The following is a 27,644-nucleotide window of genomic DNA, read 5'->3' as shown; positions in this document are numbered from 1 at the left end:
CAGTAATAGATCAGTAAGTCAAAGGTATAGGGAAGAGAAAATATTAACCAGTTGTGTATAAGGGCTGAATTAGGACATTCCAAACTTGAGAAATCCAGAACATTTAAATTCAGAAATTTCATAGATCTAGCCTATAGCATACATTCTACCTCACATATAATAAGTTACCATATCTCAAGCACTTAACTTCTGTTAGGCACTGCATTAGACATTTAATAGTCATTACTTCATTTAATCTTAACGACATTTAGAGCATATATTGTTATCTCTGTTTTATGAATGAGAACACTGATACACAAAGAAGCTAAATCATTTGTTCAATGTTTTGTACCTACTACACAGCAGCTCTGACTCCAAAGTCCATGGACTTTCCATTATAACTCTGCCAGAATTATGCACATGCAGTCCCTTACAACTTCTTCCTCCCTTCCCCATCTTCAACAATCTGTCAATCAGAAGAGTGGGTAGCACGAAAATAAACATGCATCCAAGCCTAAACTCCCAGACATAGGTCATATAATCTCCTTCGATAAGTCAGATATTAAACTCTAATGGTAAGTAAATGATCTAATATTGCTTAGCCTTTAAGGCAAGCTAAGAGGTTTATTTCACGGTAGTATATTTAGACATAAAAACAAAGATAAAAACACCTCCATATGTGATCACATATGTACATAAATGTTTTACCTTATACACAGGAATACTGGGAACTAATACCAACATGGATACGTGAACTTCACTAGATTTACTAAACCAAGTCATTTAATTTCTTTAATTTCTCCAATATAAAATGAAATAACAGCATATTTCCTATTTGATACTCATAAAAGATTCTGCAATTTTAATGTATTAATTCCATTAGCATACACTGACAGAACACTATGTTTCGGTATCACACTAGGTGTTTGTACTGACACAAATTTAACATAGTCCTTGCCATCAAGAAGCTCATAGTCAAGAGGAGAGGCAAAAAATAAAAAGAATAATAAGGGATTGGAGAAAACAAAGTTATCGAGTCATAGACAGTATATTATCAAGCATCCAACCCAGGTGAGCAGAATTTCAGGAACAGGAAAAAGCTTGAACTGAGCCTTAAAGGATGAGCAGAAAATGGCTAGAATGAAGCAGAAAAATGAAAAACACAGCAGTGGTAATCCTTACAGCAAGTGTGTGCATAAACATGAGCAACAGTTTAACTTGATGGCAAGTTAAATTGCGAAGTATAGTGCCCAGCTGTGAGACTGGAGAAGGAGGCTGGGGCTACACCACAAGTGCTTCATAGGGCAGGCTATCTTTTTTTTTTTTTTTTTTTAAGGACGGCACAGCTCACAGTGGCCTGTGTGGGGATAGAACCACCAACCTTGGTGTTATCAACACCACGGTCTAACCAACTGAGCTAACGGGCCACCCATAGGGCATGCTTTTAAAAAAGATAGAATTTAACACAGTTTATGTATCAAATTCGAGAATGAGCTTTAATTTTTCTAGAATTTTTATAAGTATCTTAATAATTTCTAATTGCAATGGTGCTATTATTACATTTCACATATAAGAAAATCAATGCAATTATTGAGATCAATGTGTCCATGATGGCAATAGCTCCAGATGTTCCTTTGTTTAATATAAAACATGTAACTACTATGCGAATCTTTCTTTAGGAGACTATTCTCTTTATTATAGTATCTATAACATGCAAAAGAAACATTATCTCTCTTTGTGTTAAATTCTAGGCAGCATTATTACCAGATTCTGTAGTTTTTATTATTTGTTCAAATGCTAGATTTTAAAGCTCAGTTTAACTGAAAGCTATGAAACGTTTTCTGAATTCTTCAGTTCAGCTGCATATGTGGTTTGGGGTTATGTACTCTTCTGACTGACAGGTGGGAAGGTAATGGGCTTATGTATCACTAACATAATGTCACTGCAACAAAGCTGTCTGGCAAAACTTCCATTGGACTTGGCAATTATTTATAAATATGTTGAAACACAAATCTGACTACATGTTATAATCAGTTATTATAGGAGAGTACTTGACAGGCATGCTTGATATAGATGTTGAAGGCTATTTTATACACACATGGACATGTACACACACACACACACACACACACACACACACACGAAAGAGTATGTATTATCAGTTCTTATTTAAGAAGACTATGTACTAAATATCCGAAATGTGAACTGCAGGGTTTGACTGGAAGGAAAAGTTAAATTAGAAAGATATGTGACAGGTCCTACTGGCTGAAGGATGCCCACTGGCTGGGAGGGGAACAATCAAATCACAACACTTGTCACAGCAGGAAACTGCCCCAAGAGAGTCCATTGTAAAAGAGTATGTCACTCAAATGGACCACACAGGAGCTGCCACCTGTGATAGGTAAATGAGAAAATGGAAGGAAACAATGCTCCTACAAAAAGAAAACTGGAAGACACTGTACAGTGTTCCATGGTGGCCACAATATCAAGGGAAATAGATAAATGGACCCGAGACTGTGTTCGTCTTCCACCTGGTAAAACATGACCTGTGACTATAAAAACCACTAGATCCAACAGTGACTGACTGAGCAAGATCCTCTGCTCAGGAGAAGATGGGTGTGGAATAAGTTGAGTCTGCCTCAGAAAAAGTAAATTTATTTGATATATCAAGAGGTTCCAGAAATAAATGACAGTAAGTCAGCAACACAAAACAAAGAGGGAACCCACTCCTCTGCACACTCACTCTTTAGCACTAAAATGTCAATCACTGCACTTAACGGACAACATCTAATTTTTGTACGTTTGCTTTGAGAATGTAAGGAAGTGGAAGGAAGGGAATGTGTCCCCAGCTACGTCTGACATACAGTAGGTGCTAAATAATGTTTATTAAATGATAAATCAATGCCTAAATCATTTTTTTAAGTGAAGAAAAATTAATTCAACAGGTGGAAATTTCTATTGCCTTACCATGTACCATTTCTTTCTGTTTTGCCATAGTAAGAATATCCTTGAAAATTCACAATGCTGACATTGTGACCATTAGAGTTCTACCTGATTGTGTTCTGTAAAGCAAATAGCAACAAACCATGAAAAAGCAGAACCAACATCACATTCCACCAGCAATTTCAGAGGCAGACAGCCTGAACGTATTCCATCAATGATTCCCAGTACAGAGTTAGAGAAATGTTTTGCATGGGATCCCTTGCTGAGAGATTGGTAAGAAAAAAAACCTAAGATATCGCAGGTGTCCTAAAAATTTTCAAGTGTTAATGCTTTAAAATTCTGGGTAGCAAACACAAGCCTTTGCTATACTCTTTGTATTTTTCTGTAATATACATTGTTCACAAATTATACAAACATTAAAAAGTAACTCTTAGGAACGTGGACCTATTAGAGAAGAAGAGAAGAGAGAAGTTCTGATACAAATTTACCACTAAAAGGTCTGATCATTCATGATTTACCAAGGAATTGTCTTTAAGGGCACAAATATGGAAAACTCCTTTCTGTTTCTTCTTATTAGGTGTGATGATGTAGTGCCAAGGGTGGCCTCCAATCTGAAAGGCGTTCTCCAGGGAGGATACCTCAAAAAGCAGTGGTGGCGTGTCTACAGAGATGGGCAAAAGGAATTCATTAGCTATCTCTGTTCTGGTAGCCTTGGAACATTCATGAACTAATTCAACCTTTCTATGCATGCATCATCTATGAGTTTCCATTAATGAAAAATTACTATGTTCAAGGAAGTATAAAATACAATCAAGAGAGGCTTATTGCTAAAAAAGGAGAAAGCTGGTAGGAAATAAATGTTAGCCTATGAGTCAACTTCCTAGACATCTGTTTTCAGGGTATGTCTGACATGTAGCTGAGTGGAGATAAAAAGTGGGCTGAAGGTGCTTTGATGGCAAAAATGACATAGTACGCCCCATAAAAGCAGCTGCCAATTACTACACATCTGCTACGTACAAGACTTGGTTACATACTATTTCTAACTCTCATAACAATCCTACAAGGTAATTAAGTCTACTAATTCCTTCGAATGTGAGGAAGACATCTATCATATTCTAGACTACCAGGTTACTTAGCAAACTTTACTAGAGTAGTCTTGCTTGAGATTTCCAGTGCAGAAGTGATATTAGTCACATTGAATGTAACCACTTAGGATAGGTCCTGTCACAGTGGAAGTTTTATTAAAGCATAGCAGTCACTACAATTATCATCGTTAGACAAGTTAACTTTAAGGTAGTTTAGAAACATCCAGTCATTGTCTTTTGGAGATTCATCATAAAAGAAATACAGGCATACCTCATTTTATTGCGCTTAGCTTTATTATGCTTCTCAGGTGTGTGTGTGTGTGTGTGTGTGTGTGTGTGTGTGTGTGTGTGCGCGCGCGTGTGTGTGTGTATGTGTCTGTGTTTATAAACTGAAGGCAAGACCCTCTACCAGCAAAAAGATTACAACTCGGGGGGTGAGGGGTGGGAAATGAGGGTAAAGGGGATCAAATATATGGTGATGGAAGGAGAACTGACTCTGGGTGGTGAACATACAATGGGATGTATAGATGATGTAATACAGAATTGTACACCTGAAATCTATGTAATTTTACTAACAATTGTCACTCCAATAAATTTAAAAAAAAAATACTATTAAAAAAAATTATAACTCGCTTTAGTGCGACCCTCGCTTTGTTTCAGTGGACTAGAACCGAACTCACAATACCTCTGACATGTGCCTGTACTTGCTTTATTGCAATGGTCTGGAACCAAACTCAAAATATCTCCAAGGTATGCCTATTATCTGTTGGTACTTCTAAGTCTTCTTTGATGGCAATTAATTTTAGGTAGAACGTAACAGATTTACTTTTGCAGAAATGCATAAGTGGAAGGTGCAGCAGCTCTAGAAGAGAGGAATTCCTTTTGAGCAGCCCTTGTGAAATACCACGTGTTCTGTTTGGGCAGGTGACTAATCTATGACTCCTTTGTTTACCTCTTTAACTTGAGAGTTTAATCTTTGGTTTATGAGGCCACCACTGTCAATAAAGAGGCTTGTCTTAGGGAGACCATTCACTCAAGAGTCATATTACATACAGAAAAGTGTGCTTTGTTAGCCCTTTTCATAATGACCATTTACTACCTAGGGCTGTACACAGGAAAAAAGCAAATAACGAAAAATGAGTTCATAAACGGACAATCTTGAGGAGAAAAAAGAGACAAATATAAACATATCAAATATATTTAAGATGTTCTTTTTTTAACCTTTTAAAAAGGGTAATATTCTTTATAAAGAGGTCTTTCTAAGTAGTAAGAAAAATATGACCACCTCAATAGAAAAATGGGCAAAGGACATCAGTAGGTAAATTATGAAAGAATATAAATATTATATGTGATAATATGGTGGCTACCAAATGATGGTAGATGAGAAAAATAAGAAATACATATCTATATATTATATGTATTTATAGATATATATATCTATATATATGTGTTTCCCCGAAAATCAGACCTAGCCAGACAATCAGCTCTCATGCATCTTTTGGAACAAAAATTAATATAAGACCCGGTCTTATTTTACTTATAGTAAAGTAAGTACTATAAGTAAAATAAGACCGGGTCTTATAATATAATAACATAATAATATAATACAATATAATATAAGACTGGGTCTTACATTAATTTTTGCTCCAAAAGACACATTAGAGCTGATTGTCCGGCTAGGTCTTATTTTCAGGAAAACACGGTATCTATATCTAGATATATATACATCTATATATATCTGTAAATATATATAGATATATAGATAGACAAATATATAAAATTCAAGTTTGAATTTGGGGGTTAAAATATTAAGTAGATATGTTAAAGAGAATATAAAAAAGGTATTCAAAATTTTAAAAAATCAATGCAATAAGATGTATTTAAAAAGTTTTCCCAGCAATTGCAAAAAATGGCCCAGAAGTAGCAGCCGACTATGCTCATCACAACTCTGATGAGTTGCCACCAACCCTAAGAGCCCAAATTTTGATCTCTAATACTATTCTCAATTTTTTAAAAATGTCCTAGAAATTCTCAGAGAGTAGCTGATTCCATATCTTGTGGTGAGGAAATAGGTGTGAACCATCCATTTGTTGCTATAAAGGATATTTACAAGGCTGTCAGGATCGTGCTAAAAGAATAGGAGAGAAAGCAAAAGGGCTCCTACTGTCCAAATTATATTATATAAAACAATATAATTATTATTAATTATAATGCTGAGTGTGCCAGGTCAATGATACTTCAAAGGGGAGTTTTAACTTAAAGTGTACAAAATGATGGTTTATTGTTTATGAGAAAAATGGCTATAATAGGATATAATTTTTCTGTAGTTTTAAAATACAGTAGTACCTCGGTTTTTTAACGTAAACCACGAGTTCTAAAATGTTCGAAAACAGCCGACAGCTGGGCCTCAGGATCTTGCACTCACCAGAAGCCACGTGACATGTTCGACTTCTGAGTCATGTTCAAAAACCGAAGCATTTACTTCTGGGTTTACGGCGTTTATAAACCAAAATGTTCATCAACTGAGATGTTCGAAAACCGAGGTACTACTGTATAGGGGATAGTTACATTTGTTATTTTGTACACGTGTGAATATATCTGTGATAAATTCTTAGAAATGGAATTGCTCAAGGGGCATATGCATTTAAAATTTTCATACACATTGACAAAACTGTCTTCCATAAAGGGCCCCAAAAGTAAATGAAAGTGCCTCTTCTATATGTTCACCAACCCTGTTATTCAACTTTTTGATATTTGAGAATCTGAAAGGACATATTTTATAAATATTTTAATTTGCATTTCTCTTATCAGTGACATTGAGCTTTGTCCTTTTCTAATGAAAAGCCATTTATACTTCCTTTTCTTTTGCACAATATCCTTTGCTCATTTTTTTCATTGTGCTGTCATTTTTTCTTATTGATCTGCTAACCTCTTCACATATTGAGGACCTTAGCACTTTATAGTATGTTTTGCAAAAATGTCCCATTTGTGGTTTGATTTTTGAGTTGGTTTATGTTGTGTGTGTGTTTTTGTTTGTTTTGCTATACAGAACTTTTATTTTTATATAACCAAAGTTATCAATTCTTCTTTTATGGCTCTAGGTTTTGTGTCATACTTAGAAAGGTCTTCCCCACACTGAAATAAAAAGATTCTCCTAAGTTTTCTTATAGAACTTTTAAATCTTTGATCCATATACTATTTTGGTATAACGAGTGAGATAAGACTCAAGCTTTATTGTTTTCACAAGACCATCTATTAAATAATATAATGGAATAGGTGGAAATTAATATATATGATATATTAACATTGAAGAATTGGTCTACAAAAAATGCAGTATAAAATGAATCTCAAAAATAATATGCTGAGTGAAAGAAGTCAGGCAAAAAAGGACACATCAAATGATCCAATTTACATGAAACTCTAGAAAATATAAATTTTATCTGTAGTGAAAGAAAACAGATCATTGGTGGCCTAAGGCTGGGGTTTGGGGAAGAAACTGACTGGGAACGGCACAGGGGAACATTTTGGAGTGATGAAAAGATTCTAAATCTTGATTGTAGTGGTGGTTTCCTGGGTGTATACATTTGGTAGAACTCAAACTATACAATTAAAATGAATGCATTTAAATGCATGTAAATTATACCTCAACAGAGTTGATTTATTAAAAAGCGAGCTATGAAAGAGTATTTATAGTGTGATTCTTTTTGGTTTTAGACACACAGAAATAAACATTATAAGATTAGGAATAAAAACACACTAAGATGATTACAGTTAACTCCATATAGGAGGGCTATGAGTGTTTTAACTTTCTAAAATTTCATTTACCTTTACTTTCTAATTTTTCTTTAATAAAAATGAACTGCTTTGCACTAAAAAAAAGTTAAAAGTTAAAATGAATATTATTTTGTACAAACCTTAATGATCCTAAAAAACAAATTTAGACAAATAAAAGGATTTCATTCTCCACAGATTGAAAAAAATCAAACTTTCCAATAAAACAGGCTACTTTTCTTAGCCAAATACCTGAAATCACCGATTTATAAGATGTGACAAAAAATACGGTGAACGTTTAAATGAAAATTTATTATAGTAAAAGATACATTGCCATTAATCCCCCCTCAAAATACTCGCCCTCGCTTCAAACACATTTATCCTATCGTTCTTGCCACTTTCTGAAGCAGTTCTGGAAGTCCTCTTCCGTAATGGCTTTAGTATGTCTTTAGTTGTGCTGTCGTGGCTGCCTCGATGTCCTTAATCAATTCAAAATGTTTATCTTTCATGGTCATTTTGACTTGGGGAAGAGACAGAAATCTCATGGTGCCAGATCCAGTGAATAAGGTGGATGAGGACACACTGCAATGTTTTACTTGACAGAAATTGCCATACCAGAAGCGACGTGTGACACGGAACGTTGTCATGATGGAGAATGAAGTAAAGACACGAAAGAGGACTTCCAGAACTGCTTCAGAAAGTGGCAGAAGGATGGGATAAGTGTGTTCAAAGTGAGGGGGAGTATTTTAAGAGGGATTAAGTCTTTTACTGTAATAATTTTTTTTAATTTAAACATTCACCTTATTTTGTGATCACACCTTGTATATTGTTTTACAGTGATAAGTGATATCACAGATCAAATTTTCAAACATTATTTTAAAGTTGAGAAAAGCCCAGAGAGGTCAGGTAATTTATCCACCATCACACTACCAGTTAGTAGTCAGGTTTCACTCTTACTACTAGCAGACCAAGACTCTGATCCCAAATCCAGTCCTCTTTCTATAAACAGGGACCTACCTAATCCATGACACAATGCTTTAGGCTCTATGAGCTTTGTCTTTATCACCCTATTCTTAGTTTTACACACTTATTCTCTGCATTTCAATTAGAACAATGCTACTATTTTGGGACATTCTTTTCAAAATAACTAATTTTAATTAATACTAGAGCCTGTAGTTTTACAATTCTTAATTGATTTGTGCTGGTGTATTTGTATTGAACATAGAAAGTATTGCTAGGCTGAGTTTTCACAAAACTGCATAATTCAGCTAGTCCAATGCATTTAAAAACTTGAGTAGTTTTTTTAAATACCTATTTTTTACTTCTTGGATAACTTAATTGGTTATATTGAACTCTCAGTTTTTATAGTTTGTAATTTATTACTAAAAGGAACACCTCTTTTCTAACAATTAAATTTTCTGTTTCTGTTTCTTGATCTGTTGATACATTGTTAAATAATGATAGAAAAAATTCTTTTCTTATTCTGCCTATATTAGAAAAGCCTTTGGAGTTTCACCTAAAAATATGTTTATTAGATGGAAATAAAAGGAAACATCTTCAATATGATAAGGAACGACTCTTAATGCACTAACAATAAAGATAAACAGATATTAGGATCACAAAATGTTTTATTTTGAAATTTAGTCCTGTGATTTTTATATTTCTTTGTGAACGTTAAACCATCTTTGTATTCTTAAGATGAACTCTGGTCTGTTATGGTTTATTTCTTTTAACAAACACTGCTTCATTTCAGTAATAGCTGATTTCTTTTCTATTAAGCTGCTGAATTTGATAAGCTAAAATAGAATATTTTTATTATATTTGTAGAATGTTCTTTTTTGTGCTTTGTCAATCCTTAAGTATAATAAGCTATTCTCTCTGTGTCTAAGCTTTATGTTTAGATGGTATGGTAATTATACTTTCCTTGAAAAACACCTTTATAGAGGTGAGTAAATTTTACAGAATTATAAAATATTAAGTGATAAGGGAGCAAAGAGGGTATCACTTGCTGCAACTCATCATTTTGCAGATAAGGAATCAGGACCGGAGAGGTAAAGTGACTTGCCAAAGGTCACTGATCTCTGGCCAAGCAAGGCACAGCATCTTCATGCCTTCGGTTCAATGAATTCAATAGCAAGGAATATGCCCATATAGGAGTAAAATGAATTGAGTTTGTAATTAAATTATGAGAAAAACATTTGGATGAATACAATGAATAACTATGTATAGGACCACTTATTTTTTAAGGTGAAAAAAATACTACAGTAGCCATACCTGTGATTTTAATATTACAAGGAATGCCAAAAGGAGCCTCTCCTACAGTTCCAGTAGTCCCACCCCATCTGCATGCACACCCTAAGTCAAGTTTCTGTTGCATGAACTAAAAACAAAACAAACAAAAATGGTGTCTTTAGCTCCTACTTATTTGCTGTCTGAAGAGAGAAAAAAAATCAAATCCCCATGCATACACGAGAAAATTTCTTTATTTACTCAAGGGCCTTTCTGGTTATCTTCCCACCCCTTTATTAAAGGTTACTTTGTCTTTCTCCGTTTGTACAGTTTTGTGGAGTTGAAATTTACATAAGTGCCTTACTTTTAAAAAGCATCTCATTAAAAAAACATCATACCTCAGTTCAAACCTCAAGTTAAATACAATATGGCAAATTCCGGGTTTTTCTACCTGTTCAGTGATGGCTTGGAAGCTATAGAGTCTGACCAGTCCCGAGCTGTACATCACAATCAGTATTCCATGAGATAAGGTAGCATCTGTAACATTCCCGAAAATCTGAGGGGAAAGGTAGATATCACCTGAGAAAAGACCAGAAGGCCAATCCTCTGAGTGTTCACAGTGGTTTGTGCATTTGCTTAATATTCAGGCCACCACTAAAACACTGCTGCCCAGCATTATAACTTAATTATAATTTAGAAACTTGAAAGTATGGCGTTATTAGGGGTGAGGGGGTACACCCCTGGAGTCTCAGACTAGAGCGCTAATGGGAGTGTAGTACAAACCCCTCAGAATGCCACGGCAGCATTTGTTTGCTTCATGCATTTGCTTTACAGTGTTGTCAGTGTCTTTTAATAACAAATCCTATTCCTCATAGATACAGGCATACACTAAGTCCATCTAATTCTAAATGAGTATTTACTCTACCATGCAGATCCTGCCAGGGACCTGTTATTTATGCTAAAATGCTATTTATAAAGAGACTTATTTTTCAGCTAATTAGAGGGTGAAAAGATTAGATCTAAGAAAGTAATTCTAATGAGAAATAGCCAACTCCAGAGTTTTATCCTTACTTTGTTCTTTAAATCTCTAATACTGTTTAATTGTTTGGTCATATAAAAACTAAACATGTTAAATACCAAACACCTACTGAGGCATTTAGCCTAGCTGACCTTGAGTAAGACTTTGGTTTATTGTTCCCTTTCTGTTTCTGTTTTATGCACTGAACCCTTTCATGATTCTCTAGAGAGCTGTGATAAAGAACTTGATTCTGTGCCTATTTTAATATTTAGCAAAAGCCAACATAGCAATGGCAAATAGTCATAGCAATGGAAGAATTAGAAATTAAGTGAAAATCTGTTTCTATTTCTACTCAAGACAAATTAGTGAAGATTTACTACCCCAATAAATGGCTTAAAGTATATTCTAAACCTGGCCCTTGGCTAGCCTTATCACGCATGGTAAGTGAAAGGTATACTTCAATTCGAAGAAACTATAATCCCTCAAATGATAATCTTGGACATGTGAGAATAAATAGAAACAATTTAAAACTTTGCTAAGTGTTCATTCCTGTTGTAGACTGTAATAAGCATACACAATTAGTTAATCCACAAACACGAGAACAATGACATTCATGAGTTATGTGTTTTGGTCACCCCTTTGAAGGTAAGTTACGGTTTGCTTTGATCTTGACTAGCTCATGACTTTTTGTTCAATGATCCTCCTTCCCCAGTTTTGAGGGAAGGACTTGAGTAATACAAACATAGTTTCCAATAATGAGTGCTATAAGAAAGTAGCCACTCTATTTGAAAATTCGGGTTATATTTTGGAGTCAAATCGAGGTTCAAATTCCAGCTCCCACCACTTACTACCTGCTTAACTTCCTAGTTGAATCCATTTTATGTTACAATGTTATAAAATGCTCAAACTACCTGGTACAAAAACAATTAACAAATAACTACTATTATATTTTTAGGCTTTAGGCAGTTTAGTGTATTATGCTTATACAATATAAACTTTTAAAAATCCACTCATCTTATTTATGAATATTAGTGGATCCTCAAGAACTGTCTTCGATAATACCTTATAGGTGCTTGATTATAGACTAGTAGATTAGAACAACAAATAACTACCCAGAATAAGTAACAACAGTTGTTTTAGAGGAAAGTAGACTATTTATTTTTTGCTCAAAGGAAATCTGTTCTTTCTTTCCTCCCATACAACCACCCCACAAATCAAGAAGAACAGCAACAACAAAACCCAAAACTGAATGAGTTGCAAAATTTAAATACGTAATTGTAAAGTTTGTTTATATATCAAAAGTTTTAGATCTATACCTTACAATTAAAATGAGGCATTTTGTTGCAGGTTTTCACCTTTCTTTAATGATCATTTCTAACAAGCTTTGGAACAGTCCTCTAAAAAAATACCTTACTCATCTCATAATTTTATAAAATAGTGGTTTGTTAATGACCACAGGTATTCAACACTATCCACTTGAGAGGCATAAAAACATGCAGAAAGATAAAGGGATGATTAGGCTTTCCTCCCATGTTAAATGTTCTCATATTTTGACATGAAATAAACTAGGTCAGCAAGCTTTTTACAGTCAGGGGAACACTTGCAATCAAAACACCTAATAAGCAATTAAATGATGACATTACATCTTATTGTCAAAAAAATTAATGTTGCAATTAAGTCAGAAATGAGTTCATACCTTTTTGCTGATCTCCAGAATCCCTATGAGTGAAAAAGGTAGAACATGGAACACGGCAAGGTACAGCAAAACAGGCTGTTGAATGCCCGTCTAGAAGGAAAGACTAACATTATAGGCAGCTCTCAAGAGTATTTCAGAAACACTCTGTTTTCATGAGTTGAACACATCTACCTGTCCTAGCATGCAGCTGTGTAGACGTTTTCATGAATTGAAAATATCCATCTATCTACTCGTACATTGCAGTTATTTAAGTAGGATATAGGCATAGAGATTTAAAATATGTCCACTATACCTTCAGCCCTTCATACACACACATGCACATATACACAAAAATTTATAAAAGTAAACATAACACTAAACATTTCTTAACAACAAAACATATTTTATATACTGTACAACAAAAACATTTCATATACTATAAAACGAAATATATTTTATATTGTATATTACTATATAATACAAATTAATATATATTTTAATGTAATACATTATTAATAATTTATATGGTAAATTGGAATTCTAACAATGAAGAGCCTAATCAAAAGACACATAGTAATCACAGTCATATCATCTGACACTACACTGACATATTTATATGAAATGAGAAAAAAACATCAACAATAAAATCTTGAGTGATTTCTCTGCTTGAACAGGATCACTTCCTTACTTTGAAGAATAAGGTCCAGTCAATTTCTTTCTACTACGGAATGTAAAATAATCTGTTGTACTATCCCAGAACGGCTTGAAGGGAATTTCTGAAACTTGTGGTAAACAATTTTATAGGATGCTTCAGAAAGCAAAGATCATTAGTTCTTTCATGACAAATCTGCCAACAAATGCCTATGGAAACAAATTTTTCATTTTATTGAATATTTAAAGGTGTCTACCTGCCGGGCCAATGCTGAACCTTTATTCTGGGCTGACTTGACTGCAATGACTTCTTGAGGAGTGTCCCAGCTCAAATATCTTTTAAAAGAATGAAAAGAAGTTTATTCATTTGGGTCAGTTTCCTAATACTTAAAATTGAAATATTATAGCTACTTTATAAGTAAACAGTTTTTAGTTAATTAAATTATAAAAGCCAAGTATTTTAAAAACAAATAGCTAAAAGAATTCCCTTGAGATACTTACATGAATATAATTCTGTAAAATATATCACTTTAATTCTCCTAGAGTTTCAATAAAGTGTTTGATCTAACAGTATTGAAAATTTAGAAAACACAAAACAACCATTGCTGCTTTAAAATGGAAGTTATAAAAAGCATTAAAAATGTTACTTTCACATTTTAAATGCACACATTCACTCCAAAAATTTATATCTAATTTATAAAACCAATAATTAAAATAACAGTTCTTAGATTGTACTAGGCAGGTAATTTAACTGAAACAGACAAGCCTTCAGGAAAATCTACAATAAAGTACATCCTACATATAAAATGCTATTTGTAGATGGGAAACACAGGAAATTATTTTTTAAGTTTATCTGCCAACTAATATAGGTTAGTTACTTATGAGGGATACAAAGAAAATTATATAGGGTCTCTCTATCTGCAGATCTTCAAATGTAATCATGAGGGGAGAAAAAAGAGAACAGGTTTATAAATGAAGATACAGATATACAATGGAAACTAAAAAAACCCAAAACAAACCAACCTTGAAATGTCCTGGGCTACAAGTCTCAAATTTTTATAATAAAGTCACAGATAATACCTGAATTTGCAATATGAGGCAAGATATATTTTCTCAAGGACTTTTCCTGTAGTTGCTGATATACGAAGTAGCCAGTTATGAGCAGTCAGTGCTATGAGTGAGGATTTATAATCTGATGGACTGGCCGGCATTTCCCCCTAAAAAAATGAGGTGTAAAAATGAAACTACTTGGTCATGAACAATCTCAGTGTCCATATAAAATAGCTAAACACTTAAAGAAATAATCAAATAAGTAAACCAAAGAAGAATAGTAAATAGCAAAATAGTAAATAGTAAAATAGTAAAGAATAGTAAACAGAGAATTAAGACAAGGAAACATAAGATTGTGGGTAGATATTTTCATCATTAACTTATTGAGTTTATTTATATAAAGTGCTTAAACAGTACCTGAAATAACTTATTATTACTTATTATTATTTATCATTAAGTATTTAACAAATATTAACCTATCATCATTAAGAGTAGCAATAGTACTAATGATACTGTTATGATAACAGTGATAAGTTCTTAAAACTATATAGAATAGCATAGCAATTAGGAGTTATCGGCTAGAACAGACGTTTCTTTATTCTAAGACTTGTTTTCCTTTTGATAGAAATCAAAATGGCAAAAGGGAAAATTATCCCATTATCCATTGTGACTCTATTCCAACCCCAAATGAAAAAGCTAGAATCCAGGATCAAGGCAGCCAGAGAACAGAAGATGGACCTGGTTTTAAAGATGACCTATGTCACCAATGAATTACGCCCCCAAAAGGGAGAAGATAGCTGCTTGGGCATACCTGCCACCGAACAGCTACCACAAGGTGGAAGTCTAAGGCAGGAAGAGAAAGAGAAGCAAAAGGTTCTACTTTGATTTATGGAATAAAAAGGAAGTTCTAAAAGGAATGTTAAGGATAGGGAAGTTGAAATTAATCTAGTATTTCTAGTATTATCTTAGGCTATAAGTGAACAGAAAAAAATGATGGTATAAGTATTTCAATATATGCTCCTAAAAATTTGTCTTGTTAGGGGTAAAAATGAGGGTGTTTTTTAGGGATTTTTTGTGTTTTGGTTTTGTATGTATGGGTATTTTTACGTTTATAACTACTGGAAGTCCTACACTAAATTCACAGGCAATGATGTAAATTTTTTATCCTGTGGTGTCTTATATATGTAGCATCTCATGAACATTTTTAAGTTTTTAAAAATGTGCTATTTAGGGCCAGCCTGGTGGCTCAGGCGGTTAGAGCTCCATGCTCCTAACTCCGAAGGCTGCAGGTTCGATTCCCACATGGGCCAGTGGGCTCTCAACCACAAGGTTGCCAGTTCAATTCCTCGAGTCCCGCAAGGGATGGTGGGCAGCGCCCCCTGCAACTAAAGATTGAACACTGCACCTTGAGCTGAGCTGCCTCCCAGATGGCTCAGTTGGTTGGAACGCGTCCTCTCAACCACAAGGTTGTCGGCTCGACTCCCGCAAGGAATGGTGGGCTGTGCCCCCTGCAACTAGCAACTAGCAACGGCAACTGGACCTGGAGCTGAGCTGTGCCCTCTACAACTAAGACTGAAAGGACAACTTGAAGCTGAATGGCACCCTCCACAACTAAGATTGAAGGGACAACTTGAGTTGGAAAAAAGTCCTGGAAGTACACTCTGTTCCCCAATGAAGTCCTATTCCCCTTCCCCAATAAAATCTTTAAAAAAAAAGAAAGAAAGAAAGAAAGAAAAAAAAGTGTGCTATTTAAACCTTGCTTGTGTTAAAAAAGAGAATATGGAGGGGCATATATAATAGGTTTGAACTGTTTTCCAAAACCCAAAGTTATACTGCATACATTGTCTCAGAAAAGAAGCATGCTAATTTAAACATAGTTTCACATCAGTATGTTAAAAACAATGCAATATGCTGCTTAGTTTTTCTTAATGGACAATCTCGCTTCACTTCAAATGAGAACAAAATGTTTAAAGGGAAGTAAAGCTAGGAATTAGGTTTCTAAAATCTTTATTTTTACAAGATTGCTCTAAAATTTTGGTGGCTTTGTACTAGTGTCTTCAAAACCTTTCTCAATTAAAAAATCTGTCATCCTCCTCCTTGCACCATTAAAAATGGATTAAAAGGCTTTACATGTTGGGGTGCAACAGTTATTTTTAGCTTTCAGTAAGAAGTTGGAGAAGAAAACATAGATTTAAAGCTTTCTGATTTGTGAAAAGGAGCCTTCCATGAACAGAGAGTAAGTGTCCAGGGGAAAAGAAAACTGTAGCTCCAGGAAAATACAATTTTATGTAAAAATAAGTTTTTTTTAAAAAGTAATTTTAATAGTAAATTCAATGTATAGTCTTCTTATCCTTTAAACATTATTTCTGGTCACATATTGTGAGTTCTAATATTCTTCCTAAAGAACAATCAGCCAAATCAAAGACCTAATTAATCTATTGCAATTTTTCCTAAGTGTATTTCTTAGAACACTGATCCCATGGAAGACTAATATTTAGAAATATACCTCAAAAAAGGATGTCATATGATAAAGAGTTTAGGAAAATGGTTTGACAATTAACATGAACATTAGTATTACTATACATATTATTAGTATTAAAGACTCTGAGAAGTAATTCTACAAATAAACTTGTTTATCCTTTTAAACTCAGAATATCCCAAATTTATTTGTCTACGACCCAATTCCTCCTAACTCTTTTAGCAACTATAAGATAGCAACATCTTATGAAAACAATGTTCTGAAAAATACACACTGGGGCAATGCTAGTCTGATAAAATTAGCTTATTATTTTATTTTTTACTTTTATCTTATTATTTTCCTAATAAGATTTGTGGAGGAAACTCATAAGAATCCACTTTCAAAGAGCCATGACATCACTGTTGCCCATAACATGTAACAAAATAAATATTTTGTTTCAGTATATTAAGTAGAATGATTTCTTAAACACTAACTATAATCTAGTTTATACTGCTTATAGAACTTGCAATCAGTTCATATTTTTCTAGTTTTTAAGATTTAAAAATGGTATCAAATTTTAAAAATATATTCTTAATATATAATTTTTTTAAAATATAGATATTGTCTCATAAGGAAAAATGATAATCAAAAGATAAACTCTTCTTGATTCCTTTCAAGATTAAGGAATCACTATGATATTTAAGTTTTATTCCCTTATAAAATATATTAACAATAATCAGTCCTAGGCTAAATGCTTTAGAAACAAATGCCTAAAGACAAGTCTTACCACTGGGCATTCCCACAGTAAAGCATCCTCTATTTTTTCTGATTTGGAACATTTTGGCATTTCATAAAGTCTTCTTGGCTGTGATGCAACACTGAGAAAAATGAAAAATAAATGATTATTCTTGATAACTGAGATAGCGTTTGCTCAGGTGTGAGTGACTTTTTTCTAGTCAAAGATTTAAAATACCAAAATATAGTTTGCTACTTGGCTATCCTCTACTCAACTAAATGTGAACATTTTTTTTCTGACCACAGAATTCATAATACACATTCACAGAAAACAAATCTGAAAAATATAATGAAATTAAAATAGATTATAAAACCACCAAAAATAACCATTATTAACTTTTTGGATCATTTCCCTCTAGTTTTTGTTTATATCCATATACCTACCTACAGATTATTTTCCAAAACAGGATCATTATTGAATTCTTTCTTTACCCTTGAACATTTACTATGAATAAAATTCCATGGCATTCCTATGTGTTACTCCAATATTTTAAAATGAAAGTTATTTAGATAAAAAGAATCCTATTATTTTAGAATGAAAATTAACGGATAAAAATGGAAATACCCTCTAAGGTTTTTTTACTCCCAAAATGCCTTTCAGAAAGGTTGAACAAGTTTATACTTCCGTCAATATTGAACACTGTATTTTTGATGTGGAAAACAGTCTCTTACGTTTAATTTATATTTCTTTAATTACTACTGAGATGTGATAATAGATGTTTTCATTTCTTTAACTGATGAACTTTAAAATTAAACTACTATTTAGAAAAAATTTTCAGGGGAATGATTTAATTGCCTTTGATGTTCTTTCACTGATTCAAAGGGTTAAATCAAACAGAATTTAACAGGAATGAAAACAATCTCACATGTGACTCTAACTTATGGGGGAAATACCCTTAAATCACATATTAAAGAACTCCAACACTACTTACCATTAAACTACCAATCAATGCCACTTTATTTTTTTTTAATTAAAGCAAATACCTCTAAATTGGGAAAGTTACAAAATGGGCATTAAATGATAGCAAAGAATTATTGCTAATTTTGCTATGAATGATAACATGTTCCTATAAGAAAATGTCCAGATTTCCACTTCCAGCATGACAGCAAGAGGCGCTCTATGGGCATGCCACCCAGGAAGAGTGGTGGGAATTATAAAAGGACAACTATTTTAAAGTCTCTGGAAATGGTCCTTGGGGCATACAGCAAGTGAAGAAACATTTATTCAAGAAAATCTGCTAGAGCTCAGCAAGAATACTGAGTCTCGTGCAAATAGTGGTATTTGCACTAGGATGTGCTCCCTCCCCACCATTCTCAGCTCAGCAAGATGAAAACTCCACTCCAGACCGGTACAGCCAAGAGCACAGGGCTCCCTGTACCCCAGCTCCGAGAGCTACCTTCCTGAGGGACAGGATGATAACATTTGTCATCTAGCCCCCAGCTACTTGTTGCTGATTCTGAGTGCTAGGTGAGAGCAGTCAAGAGGTGGGGATCCCTTCTTCCACCAGCCCCTACCCATGGGCTAGAGGGTCTACCTCATGTGTGGCATGCCTAAGAACACTGGAACCTTTACCTCATCTCATAAAGCTGTGGTTCCACACTTAAAGAGGCAAGAAGACTTGAGGTGAATGCCTGCTCCATACCCAAGTGCTCAGCTTTTAGAGTAGGGTAGTCACTCAGAGAAAAGAGTATCACTGACAACCACCACCACACCTCCAGAGCCTTGGCTCAAAGATTTTGCCCGGGGGAGAAGCATATAGGCTCTAGTCTCTTCCCAGAGGAACTGACTTCATTTACAACAGAGTATGGAGAAGTTCTAAAGCCTATGGGTACTCTCAAAACCAGTACAGGTTGTGATGAAAGGCAAATGGTAAGAGACTGGTAGATTCATTGGCCATACAGGCTAAACTGTAGGTTGGCTAATTTGCTTGAGAGAACCAGAAAGAGATTGCTGGAAAGAGCCCTCCTGGGGTCAGAATAAATTTTGACTATCTAAAAACCTATCCTCTCTAACTTCTGGTTTCTGGTCCAACATGTAAAGAGCTTGGAAGTCATCATTCCGATCCTCACAACAATAAAAAAGCTCAACAAACTGAAAATCAACAATTCTTATTAGGTCCATCAAAGGCTTGAGGCTACAGGGCAGCCGCCCCCAACACTGGAGAGAGAGGTTGGATACCAAGAATCACAGCTTACCAGAAGCAAACCCCGGCACAAGCCACTGGAATCAGCACTGGGGAGACAAAAACAAGGAGGCTAGAGGAAATTTTAGCCTCTGACACAGCTACAAACACAGTCTAAGTCCTAGGCAGATAAACATAAAACCTCACTCTAAACACCTATTTGCCATCATTCCTTTTACCTGACACCACATACAACTTTCAACAAAAAATTACAAGGCATGCTAAAATGCAAAATACAAAGTTTGAAGAGAATCAGAATAAGATTTAGATATGGCAGAGATTTGGGAGTTATCAGATTGGAAATTTAAAATAACTATGATTAATTTGCTAAGGACTTTAATGAAAAAAGTGGACAAGGAAGAACAGATGGGTAATTAAGCAGAGATAAAAAGGCTTAAGAAAAAAATCAAAAGGAAATGCTAGAAATCAAAAGCACTCTAACACAAATGAAGAATGTCTTTGATGGGTTCATCAGTAGACTAGATACACCCAGGTAAAGAATCAGTAAGCTTGAAGATATGTCAATAGAAACTTCCCAAACTAGAAAGAAAAATGAAAAAGGAACTTCCTACCTAGAACAAATAAAGAATGAAAAAAGAAAAACAGAATATCCAAGAACTGTGAGACAACTAGAAAAAATATGTGTACGACGGAAATAGCACAAGGAGAAGAAAGAGAGAACAAAACAGAAAAAATACTTGAAATAATAATGGCTAAGAATTGTCCTAAATTAATGTTAGATATCAAACCACATATTCAGGAAACTTAGAGAACACCACGAATAATAAATACCAAAAAATCTACACTTAGGCATATCACATTCTAATTGTAGAAAATAAAAAATAAAGAGAACACCTTGAAAGAATCCAGGGGACAAAAAGCACCTCACTTACAGTGGAACGAGATGAGAATTACACTGGACTTCTGCTCAGAAACCATGGAAGCAAGCAGAGTGAAGTGAGATATTTAAAATGATAAAAGAAAAACCCCACCAACCTAGAATTCTGTATCCCAAGAAATTATCCTTCAAAAGTCAAGGAGAAATAAGACTTTCTCAGGCAAAAACTGAGGAAACGTGCTGCCAATAGATCTGCCTTAAAAGAAATTTTCAAAGAAGTTCTTCCGAGAGAAGAAAAATAATATAGGTCATAAACTCAGATCCACATAAATGAAGTGTGTTAGAGAAGGAATAAATGAAGGTAAAACAAAATCCTTTAGTTTTCTTATTCTTAATTGATTTAACAGATAAAAACTTGTCAATAATAATAGCAACAAGGTTTTTCAGTGATTATAGTTTATGGATAAGTAAAATGAATAACAACAATATTATAAAAGGCAGTAAGAATTAGAAATTCTTTATTATAAAGTAGCTGCACTACCAATGAAGAGGTACAGTGTTACTTAGATTAGTTATAATGTATACTCCAAGTTATAAGGCAACCACTAAAAAAATTTTAAAAAGAAGTATCACTGATATGCTAAGTGGAGAAAAAATGGATCACATAAAATGCTCAATTAAAGCCAGAGAACACAGAGAAAGAATAAAAGACAAAAAACCAAAGAATAAAGGCAATGAATAGAAAATAGTTACAAATATGGGTAAGTACTAAATGAACTATACCAATAATCACGAATGTGAATGATCTAATATACCTATTAAAAGACAGAGACTGTCAGAGTGGATGAACAAAACAAGACCCAAATATACGTTACCTACAAGAAACCCACTTTAAATATAAAGATACATAGGGTCAAAGAAAAGGGATGGAGAAACATATACATGGAAACACTAATCAAAAGAAAGCTAGAGTAGCTACACATTAATTTCAGACAAAGGAGACTTCAACAAGGAAAATTATCAGGGATAAAAAGTGGCATTACATAATAGTAAAGTGGTTACTTCTCAAGAAGACATAAAAATTTTTAATGTGTATGGATCTAAGAAGAGTATCAAAATATGAGACAAAAACTGATAGAACACAAGGAGAAACAGATGAAGCCACTATTACTTGGACATTTCAATACAACCTCTATCAGTAACTGACAAATCCAGCAAGCAGAAAGTGAGGATATACTTGAACTGAACAGTACCATCAATCAACTGTATCTAATTGACATCTATAGAATACTTTAGTCAACAATAGCGGAATACACATTTTTCTCAAGCTCACATGAAACATTCACCAAGACAGACCACAATCTGGGCCATAAAACTTATCTTAACAAATTTAAAGACTAGAAATAATACAAAGTATGTTCTCAGACCATCATCGAATTAAATTAAAAATCAGTAACAGAAAGATAGCTGATAAATCCCCAAATATTTGAAGATTAAACAACACACTTCTAATTAACACAGGAGTCAAAGACATCTCAAGAGAAATTTTAAAATATTTTAAATGAAATGAAAATGAATATAGAACAGATCAGTATTTGTAGGATGCAGCAAAAACAACGCGTAGAGGGAAATGTAAGCATTAAACATATATATTAGAAGAGGAAAGGAACTTCTGGGTGGGTGAATATGTGGAGGTTTAGGGAGAGAGGTATGTTCAGAAAGCATGGATGCTCCATGCTCCTTCCCATCTTTCATCTGGCTGTTCCTTTTACAATAAACTGGTAATCTACTAAGAAGCCAGTCACAAAGGACCACATATTATGTGATTCAATTTATATGAAAGAGATGAATAGGTGAATCTATAGAGACAGAAAGTAGACTAGTAGCTGCTTAGGGCTGAGGGGGATGGAGGAATTGGGGTGATAGCTAAAGGGTATAGGGTTTCTTTCTGAGGTGATGAAAGTGTTCTAAAATTAACTGTAGTGATGGTTACCAATATGAACCACCAATGATTCATCAAATTCAATATGAATTTCAATGAACTAAAATCACTGAATAGTATGCTTTAAATGGGTGACATGTATGATAAGAGAATCATACCTTAATAAAGCTATTTAAAAAAAGAAAATGCCCATTTTTTTAGAGAAGCAAACTTAAGTATGGCACGATGTTTAGAATATGCTTTAAAATACTTAGCAAAGAGATAAAGGAAAAGGGAGAGGATGAAATAAATAAAGCAAATGTGGCAAAATTGTGAAAATTTTCTCTTAAAAAAGGCAAGTACTTCCAAAACAAAACATAGGCAGATATTCTTGTCTAAAGCAGCATCTAATTACTAGGTACCCGGCTCACTTGACTCTGGTATCTTCTAAGCAGAATAAAATACTACACAGTGCTCTGAGAGCAATCTATTTTTCCTGAACTACAAAGTAATTTTGCTTTAAATGGTATTTACAAACATGAAATTGGCAACTTTCAATTTAACAGGGTCTTAAAATTACATGCATTTTACCACCTACTCTTACTCTGGATCCATTTTTCCATTCTCCTACTTCACTAAGCTCTAATATAGGCATGCGGCTCCTTAAAAATAAGATGTAAGATCAACAGTGGGGTGATTTACCGCAAAAAAAATCCGCCCCCCCCAAGATACCTGCTGATACAGCACCGATAATTATCAAAATATATTCTTCCTCTCTCATAGGCTATAGGTGACTTGGAATGAGTTGTCCAAACATTCTTAAATTTAGTACTTTCCTGAAAGACACAAAGAATTTCAGTTTAGGGAATTACTCAGAAGCCCCTACTGTGCACTAATTTTATGTTGCATAGTTAAAATTTAGAGTTTTCAAATAAATTTCACAGACGGTATTCAAAAACATTATAGTCAATTCTTCCTCTGCTTTATTCTCATTTTGGTTTAATCGGGGTGACCAACTTTTAGATTGTTTGCAGGAAGGCATAAGAAGCTTAAAAAACTGAAAGCACCCGGGGGGGGTGGGGGTCATATTAATATCTACTAATCCCCCCGGTTCAAGGCATGGATTCCTCTCCCCATCATATACGACCTTCTTAAAAGGGGGCTCTACCGCGTAAAAAGTGCCCCCCAGCAGAAGGCTTGACCACCAGGCGCCTCGCAGCCCTTCATCCCGCTCCCTGCCGGTGGGCAGTCACCTGGCACACCAGCACCCGCAGGATGCCCAGGTTCGTCCTCTGCACCACGCCTGCGTCGCGCGAGAAGAAGCCCAGCGCCCGGCGACTCAGCCGGTGGCACACGTTGGGCTTTCGGGTTGGACCCATCGAGGCAAGGGCCGTGCCGCGGGGTTGGCAGGGCCTATGAGGGGCGCGCCCCTAACTCTTGCGCGGGGCAGCGGTCGCTACTTCGGACCCTTGAGGCCCCAACTCTCTACGGGAACCAGGAAAAACTTAACACGGAGAAGCCAGACGGGGCACACGGCAGTGGGGGGAGGGAAGACAGAGCCGGCACCGCCTGAACACCGAGAAGAGGGAAAGAAAAGATACCCCCTTTCCGGCCTGCCCTCCAAACACGCTCAGCCTCTGGACCCGGCTGCGGACAGTGCGCCCGCCCCGTAACGCGCTGCGAGCCTGAGCCGTTCCCTCACTGGGAAATGTAGTTCCCAGGGTCAGAACTACAGTTCCCATCAGGCAGGTACAGAGCACTGGCGGCCCCGCCCCGCTCTGCCCCGCCTCTTGCCGGGCGGAGGCTGCGCTGTAGGGTTGGCCCGCCTTTCCGGTCTGCACGCGGCGCAGAGGAGAAGTGTGGGGGCGCTGTTACCTGTGCGCGCAGGGCACTCTGGGAGCTGTCCCTTGCTGCCCGCGTATCCGCACGCCTCTCAGCCCTGACTTTCTGGCACATGTGTCAGTACGACCTCCCCCTAAAGCAGTGCCCTGTGCTAAAGGTACGCACCCAAGGCTTTTCCTTCAATCGCACGTTGGACGATATGGATGAGGTTAAATATTTTGGTTCTATAAACCGTATGCTTTTGTATTACCGTGTTTCCCTGAAAATAAGACCTAGCCGGACAATCAGCTCTAATGTATCTTTTGGAGCAAAAATTAGTATAAGACCTGGTCTTATAGTAAAATAAGCTCAAAAATTAATATAAGACCCGGTCTTATAGTAAATTAAGACCGGGTCTTATATTAATTTTTGCTCCAAAAGACGCATTAGAGCTGATTGTCCAGCTAGGTCTTATTTTCTGGGAAGCACAGTATGAGTTATTAGTGGAAGATGCTGGCATTCCCACCAAACGGGTTGAAGGACTGTTTCCCAGAGGCCCACCCTTCTGTGGCTCGCGAGGACACAAACAGTTGCGGTAATTGCTGCATTTTCCTTCCTCTCGACTTTCCCCCCTTCTTATTGGGGAAATATGAAATGTTTACATTCTTGTCGGACTGCGTAAGATATTCCACGTTGATTCCTCTAACTAAAACTAACATAAAATAACTAGCCCTGCCTGCAGTGTCAGAGTTGCCACTACGCTACCTTTTTGGTAATCATGCACCAGATGTGTCCCATTGCTTTGCTTGTAAGTCTTTTGAGGGTGCAGTGTTTGTAGCTCCCAAGTGGGCTTGGCATGCTACCTCTTGTTCAGTATGCAAGGGAGAGATGGCATGTGACTGACAGAGCAATAAGTGCTATACTGGGTGAGCGCATTGGGTCACAATTTAAGTGCTTGTAAAAATTTGCCATTTCTCCTTGTAACCCTGCTGCATTTCCTTCAGGGCCTGGGCTTTTGCTGATTTTTCATAACTTATTTACAGCATACTGTGGAGTGCTTTATTTTTAGAGAGCGCTATAATAGTTAATTTGGTAATTCATGAATGCAGCTGTCACTGAGAAAACTGGGACTCAGAAAAGATAACTGGATTTTCTTTGGCTGAAATGAAATTCAGATCATTGCTGACCTGAATTCATTATCTTTTCTTCTTCCCCTTGACCCCCACCTATTTGTCTTCCTGTGGTCTTTACCTCACCACCAAGTCATCCAAGGGACAGATGCCTTCTTTTTCCTTACCCATAACCAACCATGTCCTTTTGATTCTAACACTTATCCCCTGAGTAATTTAGGGCCTTACCATTTTATCTCATTATTATATTAATAGCCTCCTTTCTGCCTTAAATACTTTCAATTCTAACCCTCCACACTGCTGCCAGTGATTTTTCTAAAGCACAGATCTGTCATTTTCCTATTAAAATCTTTAAGTGGCTCCCAATCACCCAGAGCAGAATTTCTCAAACCCATGTAGATAGCCAGGATTCTCTATTGTTAATTTAAAATATTTTCAGTATGTTAAATATATGCAAATATAAAACTATATATGAACTCCTTATGTTGTATCGTTTTTATAACTAAGTTATAAATAGTTATAAGTTAAATGCAGCAAAAGTGTAAAACAAATCAAACAAGTATTTATTTATTGTTACCAATGAAACTTTTTGCTGGACCTAACACACTCTAAAAGTGAAATGTTCGCTGTTCTCTGTGGCATAACTTCCTTGCAGAAAGGCCTGTCCGTACGGTTTTTGTGTTGAGTGATTACTGAATGCCCTCACCTCTCTACTTCATTTAAACCACTGCAAAACCTTCCTATATCCAATGTGTCATGATTTCATTTGACCTTCACTTGACAACATCGTTTACAGAAAGTAGTCCCCATTGCTATTTCATTAACCTGTGCCAATGACAAATGCTACCACTTGTTTGCCAGCGCACTCCTAAACACAAACGTGTGAACTGAAATCTTGTGACAGTAATCAATTAAAAGGTGTTCGTCCAGATCATCCACAGTATCTTTTTGTCAATTTTTTTTGTTTAGATTTTTATCAAATTGAAAATAAAAAGTTTGTCTGCGAGAAATCTCTTGGCCTTGAGGCTACATGTAGGAATCCTAGGGATCTGGACAGGGAACTTACAGGACAAAATCTGAATCCCTTAGTGTAGTACACAGGGTAGCATCATGCCCACATTTTCAGCCTTATCGCTTTATCCATCCATCCTTTACAGTTGCTCTTGTGGTTCTGACATATTGCTCACTTGCTCCAGCCAGTGTACCTTTACACTCCAAATTTTCTTTGTATGGAGCTCCCTTCCTCTCTTCTTATCTATTTATCTCAACACTCATCCCGGATATCACAGCTCCACTCAAACACTTCCCTAACCCTTCCACTTTTATAATGTCAACCTGCATAAGTTGGTTGTTGCACTGTATTAGAATTGTCGTTTGTCTTCCCAACATATTGTTTTTAGGGTAGTCCATTTATTCAACATACATATGCATTAACCATAGTTCAGGCAGTGTACTAAGGATGCAAATATATGTTGAATGAACTGGCTACTCTAAAGACAATATATAGACTCTATTATCAGCAATTTAGTACTTTTAACATAGATGCAGATTTAGTCTCCCTTTAATCTTTAAATCAGTAGGAAACTGTAATATTAATAAGAAGAAATAACCTTAAAAACTTAAATCCTCAACAGTTCTACCTGTAACATAGATATTTTCCATTTGTTGAAGGTCAAATGGCATGAACAGACATCCCTAGCTTAGGATTTGGAAATTACTTCTCTTAATTGGCCATAGAACAAATATTGGTTCCTTTTTTTCTTTTTTTCACTTTGTTTCTATGTCATGTTTATAGAATACTTAACTATCTGTGCCATGACATTTCAAAGACAAGGAAAAGGATCTACGAATTCGGAAGTTAATAAAACGCTTTTTGTTCATATACTCTGTTTAAAGAAGCTTGGCATAACCAAATAAATACTTACAACACTCAGGTTTTAACTTGAACACATTCAAAGAAATTTGAACCAAGGCCAGGAGAGGTCATTCATTCAACGTGTAATTGTTTCACGTACAATGTGCTGGGAACTATTTTGGCATGGGGTATAACAGTGAACAGGATAGACAAGCTGCCTACGTGTTGGGGGAGATAGACAA

At 35.5% G+C, this 27,644-nt stretch overlaps 2 protein-coding genes across 8 annotated transcripts in view; one reads left to right on the top strand and one right to left on the bottom strand.

Moving 5' to 3' along the window:
• The window catches only part of DCAF17 (DDB1 and CUL4 associated factor 17), a 35,521-nt gene extending 11,229 nt beyond the window's left edge, over positions 1-24,292 (bottom strand). Inside the window, exons 1-9 of one of the 3 annotated variants that reach the window (XM_074337962.1) lie at positions 23,850-24,292; positions 23,329-23,432; positions 17,647-17,737; positions 14,432-14,568; positions 13,609-13,687; positions 12,722-12,811; positions 10,459-10,563; positions 10,053-10,158; positions 3,441-3,583 (exon numbers count right to left, since the gene is read on the bottom strand). In XM_074337962.1, coding sequence (XP_074194063.1) covers positions 3,441-3,583; positions 10,053-10,158; positions 10,459-10,563; positions 12,722-12,811; positions 13,609-13,687; positions 14,432-14,568; positions 17,647-17,737; positions 23,329-23,432; positions 23,850-23,975 — 981 coding nt within the window. In that variant the 5' untranslated portion in view covers positions 23,976-24,292. Of the gene's footprint in view, positions 1-3,440; positions 3,584-10,052; positions 10,159-10,458; positions 10,564-12,721; positions 12,812-13,608; positions 13,688-14,431; positions 14,569-17,646; positions 17,738-23,328; positions 23,433-23,764 lie in introns of all 3 variants that reach the window. The other 2 variants (XM_019727419.2, XM_074337969.1) reach the window with 2 other exon arrangements.
• Positions 24,293-24,423: 131 nt separating this feature from the next.
• Positions 24,424-27,644, top strand: part of METTL8 (methyltransferase 8, tRNA N3-cytidine) — a 71,152-nt gene continuing 67,931 nt past the window's right edge. For 3 of the 5 annotated variants that reach the window (XM_074337939.1, XM_019727416.2, XM_074337946.1), the window contains exon 1: positions 24,424-24,595. In XM_074337939.1, coding sequence (XP_074194040.1) covers positions 24,551-24,595 — 45 coding nt within the window. In that variant the 5' untranslated portion in view covers positions 24,424-24,550. Of the gene's footprint in view, positions 24,596-24,939; positions 25,013-27,644 lie in introns of those variants that run through there. The other 2 variants (XM_019727414.2, XM_074337924.1) reach the window with 2 other exon arrangements.

The sequence above is a fragment of the Rhinolophus sinicus genome, linkage group LG01, assembly GCF_036562045.2.
Source record: "Rhinolophus sinicus isolate RSC01 linkage group LG01, ASM3656204v1, whole genome shotgun sequence".
NCBI classification, from domain to species: Eukaryota; Metazoa; Chordata; class Mammalia; order Chiroptera; family Rhinolophidae; genus Rhinolophus; species Rhinolophus sinicus.
This window is presented reverse-complemented; position numbering and strand designations above follow the sequence as displayed.